A 19,479-nucleotide genomic window follows, 5' to 3' on the forward strand; every position below is an offset into this window, starting at 1 on the left:
TACAGCCTGTCAACGGAGCCTCTAGACTTGGTACAGTCCTAGGTGGAGTTCTGTCACTTATGTCGCAGTCAGCATCAGCTGTCCCTGGCTGGAGTCAGTCAGGCTGTGAGTCTACCTCAGCAGCAGGTAGACCACAGCAGTACCGGCTTTGGTCCTAACTCCATGGTGTGCTGGTCTCTGACAAGATACAAACTCCAGGAGTAATCTACCATGGTTGTGATGGGGAGCACAGAACTAGGTGTCTGGGCCTGCCCCAGTTCCAGGAAGAAGTTTGTAAGAATGAACTACCCAGGGGCCGGTGCTGTGGGTAAAGCCACCATCTACAGTGCCAGCATCCCATATGGGCTCCAGTTCAAGTCCTGGCTGCTCCACTTCCCATCTAGCTCTCTGCTATGCCCTGGGAAAGGAGTGGCCCCTGCATCCATGTGGGAGACCTGGAAGAAGCTCCTGGCTCCTGGCTTCAGATTGGCACAGCTCTGGATGTTGCAACCATCTGGGGAGTGAACCAGCAGAATAAAGATTCTCTCAGCATAATGTTTTCCAAATTCCTAACAGGGATCACTTTTCAGTTAAAATTTAAACACCTAAGAATAATTGTGTGTTAATTACAGAGTTCAACCAGTGGTACTAGAACAAAAAAAAAATACTAAAATGGATAAAGTATTACATTGTGCCAATCCCAAAGGGACAAATACCATATGTTCTCCCTGATAGGTGACAACTAACTGAGCACCAAAAAGGAAACCTGTTAAAGTGAAATGAACACTATGAGAAACGGTGACATGATCAGCCCTTGCCCTGACTGTTGATGAACAACTTAATATGTTATCCCTCTTAGTATTTTTTTCTGTTTGTTCTACTTAATACTTTTGGTTGAATACTGTAATCAATACACAATTATTCTTAAGTGCTGAAACTTAACTGAAAAGTGATCACTGTTAAATATAAGAGTGGGAATAAGAGAGGGAAGAGATGTGCAATTCGGGACATGCTCAAGCTGACTTACCTCAAACGGTAGAGTTAGAAACATACCAGGGGATTCCAATTCAATCCCATCAAGGTGGCATGTACCAATGCCATCTCACTAGTCCTAGTGATCAATTTCTGTTCACAATTGATCATAATGACAGGACTAAGAACCAAAGGGATCACATAAACAAGACTGTGTCTGCAAATACTAGCTGATAGAATAAAAAAGGGAGAGAACGATCCAACATGGGAAGTGAGATACACAGCAGACCCACAGAATGGCAGATGTCCTAAATAGCACTCTGGCCTCATAATCAGCCCTTAAGGCATGCGGATCTGGCTGAAAAGCCCATGAGAGTATTTCAGGCATGGAAAGCCAAGACACTATGGCAAAAAACAAACAAACAAACAAAAAAAAAAAAAAAAAAACCACCTAAATGAAAGATCTCCGTGTGTGAGATCCCAGTGGAAAGAACAGGTCATCAAAGAAGGAGGTACCTTTCTCTGAAGGGAGGAGAGAACTTTCACTTTGACCATGGCCTTGTCTAAATATGATCAGAGTCGGTGAACTCAGGGGGCTTCCAAAGCCTTGGCAACTCATGACAAGAGCCTAGGGTGATTACTGATGCCATAAACAAGAGTGTCAATTTGTTAAGTCAACAACAGGAGTCACTGTGCACTTACTCCTCATGTAGGATCTCTGTCCTTAGTGTGCTGTACATTGAGATTTAATGCTATAACTAGTACTCGAACAGTATTTTTCACTTTGTGTTTCTGTGTGGGAGCAAACTGTTTAAATCTTTACTTACTAAACTGATCTTCTGTATATAAAGAGAATCGAAAATTAATCTTGATGTGAATGGAAGGGGAGAGGGAGTGGGAAAAGGGAGGGTTGCGGGTGGGAGTCATGTTATGGGGGGGAAGCCATTGTAATCTGTAAGGTGTACTTTGGAAATTTATATTCATTAAATAAAAGTTAAAAAAAAAGATTCTCTCTCTCTCTCTCTCTTTCTCTCAGCCTTTTGCCTCTCTGTAACTCTGCCTTTCAAATAAATAAATAAGTCTTTAAAAAATACAACCTCCCTTTACGATTAAAACTCTAAACACATTAGGAATAGAAAGAACATATCTCAACATAATAAATGCCATATATAACATGCTTAACAAGTAACATCTTACTGAGTTAGGAAAAGCTGAAGACTTTCTAAAATCTGGAACAAGATTTTAACTTTTACCACTTGTATTCAACACAGTACTGAAAGTCTTAGGACAAGAAATTAGGTAAGAGAATGAAATAAAGTGCAACCAAACTAGAAAGGAGGAAGTCAAATTATTTTTTTTACAGATGACATGATTTTATATGTAGAAAGCCTCAAAGACTCTACTAAAAATTATTAAACTAAGTTAGCAAAGTTGCAGAAAACAAAGTCATTGTACAACAACCAATAGCTTTGTTATATGCCAATAGTAAATTAACTTAAAAAGCAATAAAGCAACCCTATTTCTACTAGCTAAAGAAAAATAGAAGTCTCTACAACAGAATCTAAAATATAATGCCAAAATTGAAAAGGGCACAAAGAAACAGAAAGAAATCCCATGTCCATGGATTGGAAGCATCAATATTCTTAAATGTCAATCCTATCAAAAACAATTTACATATTCAATGCGATCCCCATGTAATATCAATGACATTTGTCACAGAATTAGAGGAAATACTACTAAAGTTGCATGAGACCAAAAGAGATACCAAAAAACTAAAGAAAATGTTGAACAAAAAGAATAAAACAAGAGGCATTACAATATCCAACTCTAACAAATACTACATAAATGTATGGTATCTTAAAAAGAATGGTACTGGCATAGAATTAGTTGCCTATAATTGCATGGATTTGCTTCTATGATCTGTATTCTGTTCTACTTGTAAATCCAGGCATTTATATTCAACTGATTCCCAACAAAGATACTAACTGTACATATTGTTGAAAGGACAGTCTTTTCAATAAAATAAATAGTACAGGGAAAACCTGAATATCCACATGTACAAAGAGTAAAACCAGGCCCTCCCCCAAGTTTTATACAAAAACCAACTCAAAATGGTTTAAGGACCTAAATGAAAGTCCTGAAAATTCAAAACTACTAGAAGAAAACATATGAGAAATGCATCATGACATTAGTCTGGGCAATGATTCTTTTAGTTTAGATCCCAAAAGTACAGGACATAAAGGCAAAAATAGACAAACAGGATTTCATCAAACAAAGAGCATCTTCACCGTAAAGGAAACAGAATGAAGATACAATCCCCAGAATGAGAGAAAACATTTATAAGCTATTCATCTGATAAGGGGTTAATGACCAGAATACATAAGGAACTCAAACAACTTAATAGCAACAGCACAATCTAATTTAAAAATGGGAAGATCTAAATAGACATTTTTCAATGGAGGACATATAAATAGACAATAGGTACACAAAAACAAAGTTCAACATCACTAATCATCAGGAATATGCAAAGCAAAACCATGGCTAAATGTCACCTCACACCAGTTAGATAGGCTATTATGAAAAGATAAAAGATGAAAACAGCACTGGTGAGGATGTGGACAAGAGGGGACATTTGCACACTATTAGTGGGAGTGTAAATTAGTAGAGCCATATGCAAAATATTATGGAGTGTCTTCAAAAAATTAAAATTTGAATTACCATGTGGTCCAGCAATACCACCGTGGCTATAAATCCAAAGGAAATGAAATTAGTCTGTTGAAGGCACATCTGCACTCTGGTGTTTCAGGTGGCACTATTACAATAGCTAAGAAATGCAAACAACTTAAGCGTCTATCCATTAGGGAATAAAGGAACCATGTTACGTATATATAAAGTAATACTATTTGGCTACGAAAGGATGAAACTTTCTTTTGCAACCACATGTATAGAATGCTAACTGAAATAACAGAAATAGAAATGGCACACCACATCCTCTCTCTCATATGTGGAATCTAAAATGGTGTTCTGACAGAAGTTGAGTGTTGAATGGTAGTTACTAGAGGCTGGCGAGAATGGAGGCGGCACGGGATGAGGAAAGGTTATTTAAGGCACTAAGTTATAATTGGACACAAGTAATATTCTGATGTTCTATACTACAGTAGGCTAACTGTAGCTAGTGACATTTTATTGGAATTTTCTTCTTACAAGAGAGCTGGAAAAGAGTATTTTGAATGTTTTCAGCATAAAGAGATCACTACTGTTTAAAGGATTAGGTATATGAAACAAGATTACTATTCACAGGTGTTGTCTCCCAGCTGGTAGCATGAGTCAGCTTGAAGAGGCCACACCACTACTGTCAAATCCAGTTGTTTCTAGCTTATGGCATATGCTAAATGAATTTTGTCGTTCTGAGCACATTACCACACTTAGTTTGTCATAAATGGGTCCTCTGGTTAGAAAAAAATGTTATATGAAATAAAATGGTAATGGATAAGGGGTTCTGTAGTGAATGGTATTACTGACAGGAACAATGCAGGCAGAAAGAAATAAAATTTGTATTCAGAGTATCTGTCAGAGGACAAATGAAGGCCTCCTCTATTATGGAGAGTGCCCAATACAATCAGCCTGTCACCAGGGAGCCAGCATATCTCACTAGTGGGGACAAAGCACTGGTTCTTATTACACAGTCAGTTGTGACTACAGCCAGGTGAGGGGAAGAGTCCGTAGGTGAGTCTATTTACCGCTTCCCTCTATGTTACTGCGGCATTTTGTACACAGCTCTGTGCACAACCACTGAAGTGTCCCAGAAAAATGCTAACATACACAGGCTGAATCTTCTTGTCCTTGGGATTATAGAAGGCTCTCTGCCTCATATAAGCCTTTCGGAGAGCACTCACTTGGGGTATGAATATTCTTTGAGCCCATTCGGTGTAGCCTCTGCCCTAACCTAGCCACATTTTCCAGTGTTCTTTCTACTTGGCGGTCAGCTGAGAAACTATTGGCTACTTCCCACTGTTAATAAAATCCATACCTCAAGCTATTCCCCCTTCTACGTGAAGTAGAAAACCAAATGGAACTTGGGCCCACTGGAAGGCTCTCCTTTGATCATTTTTGGCAACAACTGAGGACCGTAAGTGACTGTCCATCTTTGGATGGTGCTAACTTCCTGTGCAGATTCATGGTGAATTAGGCTCAAGATTCCTATTCCTCCTCTGCTGACATGCCACAGGGGACTCCCCATGAGGTCTAAGGTACGGAGAAGACACTGAGGCAACGGGTAAGTATTGGTTGAAGAAGTCTGAGCCACTGGCTCATGCAGCTTACATAGGCTATCCAGACCTTCTTAGACTCATTCTCACAGGAGTGCTTCAACAAGTTGATGGAAAAATGAACTCAAAATTTATTTTTCTACAAAATCCTTAAAAATCCATGCAAATTTTTTCATATATGTATTTTCCATGAACTTTGAAGACCCCATATATGCAAGGATTAAAAATTTTTCCAACAAAATAAATTCATCTTTTAATTCCATTTTCTATCACCTTTTAAAAATATCCCAATATATACCACATAAATTTTATACTGCAACCATGCTATGTATTCTCAGTCCTATAGATTAACAGATTCACTAGACCCAGCTCAGTTCATCATCATATGGCACTTAGCACCTATTGGCAAGCATCCAGTCCCTTCCATGGTCCACTAACAAGCCAGGAACTGATTTTCAAAAGGTAATAGTTTTTGCTACTACCTTATTTTAAAACCCTTGTGCCCTGTGCCGTGTTTCTTCTACTAGAACTCTTCAGGGACTGCACACCATATTTCATCATTGTCTACAGATGGTTCTCACACTGTTGGAACTTTTGGACCATAAATCCCAAGTGATGGAGCAACTTGACTACATTGTGGACCAGCCATAGAGGTCTGTCTTGCTCATGTCAAGTCTGGTGGCCATATTCACATCACCTGGCAAATGAGTTGCTGTGGCCTTCCCTCACGGGTATTATTTTACCTCCCAAATCAGAAGAGGGCCTCTGAGAACTGTGCTTCTTCAAAGTGGTGCAATGTATAGTAACTTATCTCATACTTTAAAAACTATACCCTGGGGCCGGTGTAGTGGCTTAGAGAGTTAAACCATTGTCTACAGCACCAGCATCCCATACTGGTACCAGTTCAAATCCCTGCTATTCGAATCCCAGCTATTCTACTTCTGATCCAGCCCCCTGCTCATGTGTCTGAGAAAGCAAAGGAGGATGGCCCAAGTCCTTGGGCCCCTGCACCCACATGGGAGACACAGAAGCAGCTCCTGGCTTCGGATTGGCCCAGCCCTGACCATGCAGCCATTTGAGGAGTGAACCAGCAGATGGAAGGTATCTCTATAACTCTGGCTCTCAAATAAACTAATTAATTAAAAAAAAAGTATACTCCAAAATATCTTTTAAGCTATAGCCATGTGACAGACCTTTACATTTTTGCAAGGTTTATCGCCCCCTCCCCACAGTGGGCATTGGTCCTACTAAACCATCCAGGGAGCTGTTATTTTCTGCTCAGTGCATCCAACTAACATAGGCCATCCATGCAACAGACAGGTATGATGTCCTGTGAAAACAGATGCTCAGCCCCTAGGGAGTAGAGCAGGAATGCTGATTTAACTTTGAGACTTAAATGCAAAGATAGCATCTGTTCTTTCCACTTTAATGCTGTTTCTTTTTGCTTAGTGATTGGACTGGGAAAAAATACATTTACCAGTTCAACAGCAGCATAGCAGATGCCAGAGACTACTCTATTCAAGAAGCAGCCTAGCTGTAATTTGTGTCACCTCCGGACCTGCACATGACTTCAAAGTTCCATTATTCTCAGTGAACCAAAGGAATAGATTCCATCACAACGTTCTCCACTGTCATCTCTAGCCTCTAAGGGACAACCATCACAGAACTCAAAAACTGTGCTGCACCTGTCACTGCTTAGTGACATTTCTCAGTAACTCAATGGAGAGGCTTTGTGAGGTTATGGCTTGTACATGGTTGAGTAGATTGCACCCAACAGAATCAGATATATGGAGCCGGCGCCACGGCTCACTAGGCTAATCCTCCGCCTTGCGGCGCAGGCACACCGGGTTCTAGTCCTGGTCGGGGCGCCAGATTCTGTTCCGGTTGCCCCTCTTCCAGGCCAGCTCTCTGCTGTGGCAAGGGAGTGCAGTGGAGGATGGCCCAAGTGCTTGGGCCCTGCACCCCATGGGAGACCAGGATAAGTACCTGGCTCCTGCCATCGGATCAGCGCGGTGTGCAGGCCGCAGCATGCTGGCCGCGGTGGCCATTGGAGGGTGAACCAATGGCAAAGGAAGACCTTTCTCTCTGTCTCTCTCTCTCTCACTGTCCACTCTGCCTGTCAAAAAAAAAAAAAAAAAAAAAAAAGAAATAAGCTAGAGAGAAAGGTCTTCCTTCCATTGGTTCACTCCCCAAATGGCTGCTATGGCTGGCGCTTGGCGCTGTGCCGATCTGAAGCCAGGAGCCAGCTGCTTCTCCTGGTCTCCCATGGGGTGCAGGGCCCAAGCACTTGGGCCATCCTCCACTGCCCTCCCGGGCCACAGCAGAGAGCTGGACTGGAAGAGGAGAGCTGGACTGGAAGAGGAGCAACCGGGACAGAATCTGGCACCCATATGGGATGCCGGCGCCACAGGCAGAGGGTTAACCAAGTGAGCCATGGTGCCGGCCCCACAATTAACTTTTTAAACAAGATTTATTTATTTGAAAGTCAGAACTGGAGAGATAAAGAGAGAGAGAGAGAGAGAGAGACAGACAGACAGACATCTGCAACAGCCAGGGATGGCCAGTCTGAAGCCAGGAGGCTGGACACTCCCACCGCTCCCCTCTGCCACATTCCACCAGGTCTCCCATGTGGGTTGCAGGGGCCCAAACACTTGGGCCAAATTCTGCTACTTTTCTCACGCCATTATCAGGGAGCTGGATTGGAAGTGGAGCACTCAGCCAAGAACCTGAGCCCATATGCGAAGAATGTATTACAGGCAGCAGCTCTAACCACTATGCCACAACACCAGCCCCCCAATTAACAACTTCAGGACCCAACTTCACATAATGCTTCTGAGGATCCTTTGGTTGTGTAACTCCTGGAGTAGACCTGTATCTCTGAGCTGTCCTGAAGTTCAACTCTCAGTGAAGGATGTGGCAATGAGAAATGGTGATGGTGGTGGTGGTGGTGGTGGGAAATGGATCCAAGGAGAAACAGCTCAAGTGTGCGCAGGAACCAGGCCAGTGTGGTTTCTGGGAGGCTGTTCTGTGGCGGAAGGATTCTTCCATCTAAAGGGGAAGCAATGGTTCCTCCCGCCAACGAGGGAATTTGCATATTTATAGTTCTTAGTTTTGTTTTTGTTTGTCCAACTGTCCTGATTCCAGATCTCAGGGTTTTACCTCCTCCCTGGTGATGTCTTCATCTGAGTGCAGAACCTGTGGCAGGGCTGAGAATTCGGTAGTACCGCAAGTACTGGTCCTCTCTAGCCCTCGCAACTGGAGCCCCGAGCTGCTCTCCACTCTCCCTACAAGTACAGCAGGTGAAGGGTACTGCCGCAGAGATCCTCTGAGCACCTATGTCCTTCAAATATGGGTTCATACAACTTTATTGAAGTAGAACTCATGTACAATAAGTCAGAAAAAGTGAACTAAATGTGCACAGTTTGATATTCGGGCATCTGTATATGCCTGTGAATCCTCTACTACAATAAATAAATAAATATATTCACCATCTCCCGAAGTTCCCTTGTTAATCTTTCCCTCTTCTCCTGACACCTACTGATCTCCTTTGTGTCAATTTAGATATGGTTTTATATTCTGGAATTTTATTTACATATATTTTTGACTCACTTCTTTCATTTGTCATTATTTTGAGCTTCATCGATGTTATGTGTATCAACAGTTCACTCTGTTGTATTACTCAGTAGTATCCCACAACTTATTTGTTTTCCTGTTGATAGACATTTGTGCTGTTTCCAGGTTGGGGGTATGACGAATAAGCCTACTTTGGGGCCAGCACTGTGGCATAGTGAGCAAAGCTGCCGCCTGCAATGCCAGCGTATCTTACCGGCACTGATTCATGTCCTGGCTACACCCACTGCCAGTCCAGCTCCCTGAGAATGGACTCAAAAAGCAGGAAAAGTGTGAGGGCCCCCATCACACATGTGGGAAACATGGAAGAATCTCTTGGTTTTGGCCTGGCCCAGCCCTAGCTGTTGGGCCATTTGGGAAGTGAACCAGCAGACGGAAGATCTCTGTTTCTCTCTCTCTCTCTCTCTCTCTCTCTCTCTGACTCTGCCTTTCAAATCAATTTTTTTAAAGCTTATCTGGAGCATTCATTTTTGATCAGTCTTCAAAAGGTTCTATGGAAATTACATATTATAAAAAATTGCATGGATTTCAATTTTTTGTACCAAAATAAGATTATCTTTTAATTTCACATTTTCAAGTACATCATACAGTCTTTTCTGGAAATACACTTTTTCTCCTCTTTGGTAATATATAGGGATGGAATGGCTGGGTTTTATAGTAGCTATGTTGTAAAAAAAAATTGTTAAAATGTTTTCTAAATGGGTTTATTTAGTTGCATTTGCTCACATTTCTTGCCAACAACTGGTATAGCAGACTATTTAAGCTATCTGAGTGGTAATGTGGTGGTATCTCAAGTTTTAAAATTTTTCTATACATATATCTTAATCTATGGACTGTTTGTTAATTTTTTATCCATTATTAGATTGTCTCCTTGAGTTTGAGTTTTTTTTTTTTTTTAACATTCTCAATTGAAGATCTTTGTTAGATACACAGTTTGTAAATGTTTTATTTATGGCTTCCAGTTTTGCTTTTATAACAGATAGTATAAAGAATAAGAGTTTTTTAATTTTGATTACATGTAGTTTAATAATTTTCCTTTTATAGTTCATGTTTTCTGTGTCTTATCTAAGAAATACTTGCCAAAACCCAAGTCATTGGAATTTTCCTTCCATTATTCTTAGATACTTTATGGGTTTTGCTCTTGCATTTACATCTATGGTTTCTTTTAAGTTAATTTCATGTGTAGTGTGAAGTAAGAGTCAAGGTACATTTTTCTGAATTTGAATATTAAATCTCTTGAGAAGATTATGTTTTCCCCATTATATTTCCCTAACATTTTTTGTTGAAAATTAATACATGTGTGTGTTTATTTCTCAATTATATATCTTATTCCATTGATCTATATGCCAATACCACAATATGATTATAGTAACTTGGTAGAGTCTTGAAATCAAGTAATGAAAATTATCTCATTTTTTCTCTCTATATATAAATATGTCTTTAGTAATTCTAAGTATTTGACATACTTACATTTGCCTCATCCATTCTATTTTTCTAATTTTTCTTTTCTTTTCCAAATCTTGCCTTCTCTTCAGTTTAGAGAAGTGGAACTCACTTTCCTTTTTTTCTTCCATGATTTCACTTTCAGTAGGTATCCAAAACTATTGAGAAATGAAAATGCAAGTATACAAAAATACAAACATACAAAATCTTGAAATATTGATTGTGACGTGATTTAGCTACAGGCAAAAAATTATGTGTGTTCAACATGAATACGCCAAAATAGAAGTACCAGCACACTGAGGTAATGAGTAAATATTTGCTGGATGAATAAATTAACAGACATAGTCTGACAGTCTCGTCTTCTCACATGAATGTACCTGGCCTACTCTTGGTGGTGTTCCTGTTCATGACTCTAATCCACAAGCAGTATAGGCAGCCAGCTCCCCAGGAACACACCTGTTCCTTTGTAGGTCCCCAGCGTGCATTGCCCCTGTATGACACTCTGCTAACTGGTTACCATTTTCCCTGCTTCCAATTTTTGTCTCCTCCCACCCATCTCTCTCTGTCTCCCTCTGTCTCTGTCTGTCTATATAAATATGCCCCTCCTATTCTCTCTCCTCTCCACACTCTGTCTTTGACACATACACACATACACACACACTAGATAACAAGGAGGAGAGTTTGCTACCCTATGCCCAATACTGTGTATTTTCTCCCATTAAGCCACTTAACATTTACTTAACCACACTAAAATATCCCGTTTTATACAATAACTCCCTAATTAAGAAGTAAACTACTTAAGAGGAAGGATTGGCTTTTTAACCTTGCTATCTCCAGCAACTACAATACCTGACACACTATATGCAATCAAGTTTATTGAATGAATTCACTCTTTGATCACTTTCAATTTTCATGCTTAATATGAAAGCAAATCACATTCTGCAATCTGTATAGTGAGTATATAATCTGTGAGTACCAGAGTATATCTAAAGATGGCCAAGATATGAAGCTGATTATTAAAAGCAGAAGTAAATTGAGAAAAAAAATCCATAAAGTGCTCTTCCTTGAAGTATTACTAACCCCAGAATAGTCTACTTAAATATTATCAGTTAAATTACTAAAATTTTCAAACAATTTTCAAAAGGACAAATGTAAATATATAATAATTATTCTTATTTCTCTTTACTTTATCAGAAACAATTCTCCAGCCATTGTTTTCTATCCGACGGTACCAGCCACTCTGATCTTCTTCCTGAAGGTGGTCACTTTTATTATGAGATGTATATTTTGCTGAAAGTTTTATGTAATCTCTAGGACTATTGGCACAAAGATCTTCAACATGTCTGTGAGTAAAAATTTTATAGTATATATCAGGTGGAAATTTAGCCTGCAGGTGGAAAAATTAAAAATATCATTGCAATGCAATTACAGAAATGGTGTATATTTTTAAAAGTTCCACTTTTAATGTCATATAAATATATTTTAAAACCACTAAATAAGAATTTATCAATACTTACTCCACCTAATCTGAATCGTACATGAATTCCAGCTGCAGCGTCTAGGAGTTCTGCCTATAAGAAAATACATTATTCAACATTCTATATGTGTCAATGTACTATTTGTCACAGTTATCTTAAGTTCTGTACAATACAGAAATACAAAACCAAGTGATTTAATCTTCATAAAGTAGAACTTTTAAGTATATCTTTAAATATATGGATTACATTTAAAAATATTTTAGGAAAACTTGGTGAAAAAACTGACCAATCAGCCTGACTTCAGCACCAGAGGACCCCTTTATAACTGGTTTTGACTCAAAAATTCATGTTCAAATTTCTGTAAGAACTGTATAAAATAGGTTTTCCAAATTTTAATACACTGTATCAAGTGCAAAGTAGAGACCAAAATGCTTGGTCTCCTATTAGAAGACAGTTCAACTTTACTTCCTGATCATGTTAGTTGAGAAAATGGATATTATCCTAAGTTGTCCAGTCTGTAAAGCTTGAAAGATTATTTGCTTTGTAGGATTTTGTCCTGACTAAAAAGTTTGTGCATTCAAGTATGAAGTGTGATATTCTTTTATAAAGCATTTTTTTATATTGACCAATGACATTACACTACCCTTTTTTCCCACTAAAGACAAGTTTTTAGGATGTACGTGGCACAGTACCATTTTGAGTCCCTGAACCTATTTGGGCCCATTACAAAGGACTCGCCCCAATATGTAGAAGGTGACAAAGGCCCACAACCAGTCAGTCATGCCACACCTAGAGCCACCAGTAAAACTTCTCCCACTCCCAAGAAAGCTGCAACACAGCCTGGTATGAGTATGCCACAACCTCTGTAGACGAGATCATTTCTGTAATGTTGATGACAGATGAAGAAGCTACATAAACACTACCTTAAAGCAGCTGTCTGGAACCAAAGCCAACACAACCTACTCAACAGACATAAGTTACAGGTGAAAACCACCCCATAAAATTTGTAGAGGCAACTGAATCTCCAGATGTCCATTTAAGGACATAAGAAAAAAGGAAAAAATAAAAAGCAAGAAGATGTGACATCTCCACAAAAAGATAAGATGTGACATCTCCACAGAAAGATAAAAGATGTGACATCTCCCAAAGCAAAGGAAACTGGCAAACTGATATAGAATCCCAAACAATATTTTAAGGAAATGTAATTTGATCTAAGAAAATATGCATACAGACAGAAAATTCAATTAAATTGGGAAGAACATTTAAAGAAATTCAGTTAAGAGAAACCAAACAGAAATCTTAGAGCTAAAAGAACTGAAAATAGGGGCCAGTGCTATGGCGTAGCAGGTAAAGCCATCGCTTGCAGTGCCAGCATCCCATATGGGCGCCGGTTTGAGTCCCAGCTATTCCACTTCTGATCCCAGCTCTCTGCTATGGCTTGGGCAAGCAGATAGAAGACAGCCCAAGCCCTTGGGCCCTGCATCTGCATGAGAGACCCAGAAGAAGCTCCTGGCTCTTGGCTTCAGATAGGCTCAGCCAAAGGGGGAAAAAAAAATCAATGAAGAAACGTCAAACTATACTATAGAACAAGTGCCTCTAACAGACATTTATAGAATATTCACTTCTATTCAGTACATAAAATGTTTTCTAGCATAAAGCATATATCAATCAGTCCACAAAGCAAATATTTAAGTTCAGAAAAACTGAAATCATAGCATGTTTCAACTCTGAACACAATGGAATAAAGCTAGAAATAAAAAAAAATTTAAGGAACTGTACAAACACATGCAAGCTATTTAACATGATCAGGAATGAAGGAATGAAGAGTGGGCCAAAGAAAAAAAAATCCAAACAGAAATTTTAAAATTTCTTGAAACAAATGGAAGCTCACAGACAGCATACCAAAACCTGTGAGACACAACAGAATGAGTACTCAACAAGGAAGTTCATAGCAGTAAGCATATACATGTAAAAAAAGGGATGGGGCAGGAGGCTTCAAATAAACAACAATGCAACTGCTGGAATTACAAAAGAAAGAACAAGTCAAACCAAAAATGAGAAGGCCAGAAATAAGATCAGAACATAAACAAAATAGACAGAAACACAGTATCAATGAAATGAAGAACTGATTTTCTGATGAGCAAAACAGGCAAAATTTTAGCTATACTAACAAAAGGATAAAAAAGAGGAAACCCAAATGAAACCCGATGAAAAATTACACATTACAAATGATATCACAGAAATGCAAAAGACCATTAGGACATATTTGGATTGCATGATCAAAAAAACCTGGAAAATCTAGGAGACATGGACAAATTTCTAGACGTATAACCTACTAAAATTGAACCATGAAGACACAGAAAACCTGACAAACTAATTAGAAGGAACAACATTGAATCAATAACAAAATATCTCCTCACAAAAGCCCAAGATCAGATGGATTCAACTCCTAAGTTCCACTAAACTTTCAAGAACAAACTAACGTCAGCTCTCAAACAATTCTAAAATGTTGAGATGGAGTAAACTCTTCCAGATCCATTTAATAACCCAGCATCATCATGATAGCAAAACAGATATGAACCCAACAACAACTAAAAGGAAATTATTGACCAATATCCCTGATGAACAAAGTTGCAAAACTTCTTTACAAAATACTAGCAAATTGAATCCGATAATATCACAAGAAGTTTGTACACTATGATCAATCAGGATTTATCCAAGGAATTCAAGTGTGGTTTGACTGACACAGGTCAATAATCATAAATCAAAAGAATGAAAGACAAAAACCATACATTCATCTCAATACATCGTAAAGTCTATATGGCAAACCCATACTTAACATCATACTGTATGAGGAAAGCTGAAAACACTTCCTAAAAACAAAGTTCACTTTTATTACTTATTTTCAACATAATATTCAAAGTCTTAGAGTAACGAGGCAAGAGGAAGAAATAAAAGTTAGCCAGGCAAGAGAGGAGGAAGTCAAATCATCCCTGTTGACAGATAACATGACTTTATGTATAGAAAAACATAAGGACTCTACCAGAGACTACTAGAACTATGAATGAAATAAGTTGAAGGATACAAAAATCAACACACAAAAATATGCTTCAATAAAAAAACTGCTAGCTTTGGAGAGGTGAGACCAGTCTGCAGCAGCCCAAGCTACTGGTGATAAAACTGTGAGAAGAGCCTGGTGTGGGCCCAGCTTAGAGCCCTGTGAGTAACAGTATACCTGCATAACAAGAAGAGAAAAAAAGGGGGGGGCACATTTCTCTCTCTTCAATCACTCTGCACCTGCATCCTGTAACTAGCTGAGAGAAAGTGGGAGCCATTTTGGACATATGTAACAGTTGCACCAGCTCCTGTCCATGAGTTCAGCAACCAGCTGAGAGGAGATGCCTGAGTCTGGCTGGGAGAATTGACAAGGGGCTGAGTGCTTGTGATGGTGGCAACACATACTCAGGGATCCCCGACTCCCTGGTGAGGTTCATTGCTGTGGGACCCCTGCTCACACCAAGGACTGTACAGATCCTCTGTATGGTTCTTGTGGCAGCATGGATGAATATACACCCACTGGGGCTAGTGCCAGGCATTGGTCTCCTTGGAGGACAGAAGGTGAGTGTGAGACTACACCAATAGAGCAGAAAAAACCTCTCCTCTGATTAAAGAAAAAAAAAAAAAAGATAAGAAAACATTTACAATGCCCAATCTGGGTGTCATCTTGGACACTCCCTTCACCCTGGAGCACTGAACTCACTAAGCCACAGAATCATAGTTCAAAGATAAAAGCCATCACAGGGAAAAAAACAAACAAAAAAGAAACCAACAAGTATCTTTACAAATGCCAAATAATAAACGCAGCAATTCAAGAAACAAGAATAAGGAAGACAATGTGACACCCCCAAAAGAACACAACACTTTAGTACTAGAATGTGAAGATGAAGAGATTGAAGAAATGCCAGAAATGGAATTCTAAAAATTGATCATAGGATTAGAAGTAATCAGAAAAAAATCCACAAATTAAAGAAATCCATATATGACATGACAGAAAATTTTTCCCATGAAATTGAGATCTTAAAAAGAAGTCAAAATGAAATCGTAGAAATGAAAAATTCAATAGAATGAATAAAAAATTCAGTGGAAAGCCTTAACAAGAGATTCAGTGGGCCGGCGCCACAGCTCACTAGGCTAATCCTCCACCTTGCGGCTCTGGCACACCGGGTTCTAGTCCCGGTTGGGGCACCGGATTCTGTCCCGGTTGCCCCTCTTCCAGGCCAGCTCTCTGCTGTGGCACAGGAGTGCAGTGGAGGATGGCCCAAGTGCTTGGGCCCTGCACCCACATGGGAGACCAGGATAAGTACCTGGCTCCTGCCATCGGATCAGCGCGGTGCGCTGGCCGCAGTGCACGGGCCGCGGTGGCCATTGGAGGGTGAACCAACGGCAAAGGAAGACCTTTCTCTCTGTCTCTCTCACTGTCCACTCTGCCTGTCAAAAAAAAAAAAAAAAAAAGAGAGAGAGAGAGAGAGAGAGATTCAGTGAAGCAGAAGAAAGAATATCTGATTTAAAAGACAAATCAGTGGAAATTTTACAGTCAGGCAAAAAAATAAAAAAGGAAAGAAAAAGAAATTAGAAAACTAAAAAACACCTTTGGGGATCTATGGGATACTATCAAAAACCCCAACATATGGATCTTAGGAGTTCCTGAAGGCATGGAAAGAGAATGGATTAGAAGGCCTTTTAAGTGAAATAATTACAGAAAATGTCCCTAATTTGGACCACGAAAGGGACATCCAAGTACAGGAAGCACATACAACTCCTAATAGACATGGTCAGAAAATATCTTCATGACACATTGTAATCAAACTCACCACAGTAAAACATAAAGAAAATATTCTAAAATGTGCATGAGAGAAACACCAGATTACTTTCAGAGGATCTCCAATTAGATTCACAGCTGACTTCCCATCCGAAACACTACAGGCCAGGAGAGAATGGCGAGATAGACTCCAAGTCTTAAGAGAAAAAAACTGCCAACCCAGAATACTGTAACCTGCAAAGCTTTCATTTATTAATGAAGATGAAAGAAAGAGCTTCTGTAACAGACAGAAATTGAAAGAATTTGTCACCACCCATCCAGCCTTACAAAAGAAACATGGTCATCACTGTGAAAGGATGTGAAGGCAGAAAATCTCCCAGTAAATCTCCCAGTAAAAGTACAAAGGAAATCCAAAGGAAACAATATGAATATTTATTTTGAAGAGGCAGGGCAAAGTTGTTACCTACCAATAGTCACCTCAACTCTCCAGTTAAAAGATACAGATTGGCAAAATGGATTAAAAACCAAAACCCATCTATTTGCTGCTTATAAGAAACACATCTCACCAACAAAGATACATACACACTGAAAGTGAAAGGATGGAAAAAGATATTCCATGCTAACAGAAACCAAAACAGAGCTGGTGTAGCCATCCTAATATCAGACAAAATAAGCTTTAACTCAAAAACTGTTAAAAGTGACAAAGAAGGACACTATTTAATGATTAAGGGATCAATTCAACAGGAAGCTGTGACTACTATAAATGTATATGCACATAATTAAAGAGCACCTGGCTATTTAAAAGAAATGTTAATCGATATAAATGGAGATATAGACTCTAATACAATAGTAACGGGGAACTTCAATACCCCACTTTCAGCAATGGACAGATTATCAACAAGACAGAAAATCAGCAAGGAAACAACAGAGTTAATCGACATTATAGACCAAATGGACCTAGCAGATATCTACAGAACTTTGCATCCTACAGTCACAGAGTACACATTTTTCTCACCAGTGCATGGAACTTTCTCTAGGATAGACTATACACTAGGCCATAAAGCAAGTCTCAGCAAATTCAAGAATGTCAAAATCATACCATGCATCTTCTCTTACCACAATGGAATGAAGATGGAAATCAACAATTCAGGAATCTCTAGAACATATGCAAACACACAGAGACTGAATAACATGCTCCTGAAAGAACAGTGGGTCATAGAAGGAATCAAAAGAAAAATAAAAAAAAAATTCTGGAAACAAATGAAGATCACAATACAACATATCAAAACCTATGGGATACAGCAAAAGCAGCACGAAGAGGAAAGTTTATATCAATTGGTGCAGACATTAAGAAATTGGAAAGGCACCAAATAAATGAGCTATCAGTGCATCTCAAGGACCTAGAACAACAACAGCAAACCAAAACCAAAACTAGTAGGAGAAAATAATTAAAATCAGAGAAGAAATTAACAAAACTGAAGCAAAAAAATCAGCAAAACGAAGAGCTGGTTTTTTGAAAAAATAAACAAAATTGACACATCACAGGCCCAACTAAAAGAGAGAGAAGACCCAAATCAATAAAATTAGAGATGAATTGGCCGGCACTGTGGCTCAATAGGCTAATCCTCCGCCTTGCGGTGCCGGCACAGCGGGTTCTAGTCCCGGTCGGGGCGCCAGATTCTGTCCCGGTTGCCCCTCTTCCAGGCCAGCTCCCTGCTGTGGCCAGAGAGTGCAGTGGAGGATGGCCCAGGTGCTTGGGCCCTGCACCCCATGGGAGACCAGGAGAAGCACCTGGCTCCTGGCTTTGGATCAGCATGATGCACTGGCCGCGGCGGCCATTGGAGGGTGAACCAATGGCAAAAGGAAGACCTTTCTCTCTGTCTCTCTCTCTCACTGTCCACTCTGCCTGTCAAAAATAAAAAAAAAATTAGAGAAAAAGGAAATTTAACAACAGACTCCAAATAGCTAAAGCAATCTTATACAATAAAAACAAAGTGGGAGGCATCACCAGACCTGATTTCAGGACATACTGCAGGGCAGCTATAATCAAAACAACCTGCTACTGGCATGAAAACAGATGAATAGACCAATGAAACAGAATAGAAACACCAGAAATCAATCCACACATTTACAACTAACTTATTGTTGACAAGGGAGCTAAAATCAATCCCTGGAGCAAGGATAGTCTCTTCAAAAAATGGTGCTGGGAAAACTAGATTTCCACATGCAGAAGTATGAAGTGAGACCCCTACCTTACACCTTATACAAAAATCCACTCAACATGGATTAAACACCTAAATCTATGACTGTATAACATCAAATTATTAGAGAATATTGGGGAAATCCTGCAAGACATTGGCACAGGCAAAAAGTTCTTGGAAAGGACTCCAGAGGCACAGGGAATCAAAGCCAAAATTGGAAAATGGGATTACATCAAATTGAGAAGCTTCTGTACTGCAAAAGAAACACTCAGCAAAATGAAGTGGCAACTTACAGAACAGGAGAAAATATTTGCAAACTATGCCACTGATAAAGGATTAATAACCAGAATATAAAAAGAAATCAAGAAACTCAACAACAAAACAAGCAACCAAGTTAAGAAATGGGCAAAGGACTTAAACAGGTATTTTTCAAAAGAGGAAATCCAAATGGCCAATAGACACATGAAAAAATGTTCAGGATCACTAGCCATCAGGGAAATGACAATCAAAACCACATTGAGGTTTTACCTCACCCCAGTTAGAATGGGGCACAGAGTCACTGTGCACTAACTTCCCATGCAGGGCCTCTGTCCTCAAGGAGTTCTATTATGAGAGTTAACTTGTGACACTTGTCCTCAAATAGCTTGTGTGTGTGTGTGTGTGTGTGTGTGCATGTGTATGCAAATTGC

The 19,479-nt window shown here is 39.5% G+C and overlaps 1 protein-coding gene across 1 annotated transcript in view; it reads right to left on the minus strand.

Annotated features, from left to right (window-relative positions):
- The window catches only part of C1H11orf65 (chromosome 1 C11orf65 homolog), a 51,011-nt gene that overhangs the window by 12,337 nt on the left and 19,195 nt on the right, over window positions 1-19,479 (minus strand). Inside the window, exons 4-6 of the mRNA XM_002708485.6 lie at window positions 11,810-11,863; window positions 11,479-11,679; window positions 10,320-10,450 (exon numbers count right to left, since the gene is read on the minus strand). Coding sequence (XP_002708531.1) covers window positions 10,320-10,450; window positions 11,479-11,679; window positions 11,810-11,863 — 386 coding nt within the window. The remainder of the gene's footprint in view (window positions 1-10,319; window positions 10,451-11,478; window positions 11,680-11,809; window positions 11,864-19,479) is intronic.

Source organism: Oryctolagus cuniculus, chromosome 1 (genome assembly GCF_051225735.1).
Source record: "Oryctolagus cuniculus isolate XC-2025 breed Fujian yellow rabbit chromosome 1, ASM5122573v1, whole genome shotgun sequence".
Taxonomy (NCBI): Eukaryota; Metazoa; Chordata; class Mammalia; order Lagomorpha; family Leporidae; genus Oryctolagus; species Oryctolagus cuniculus.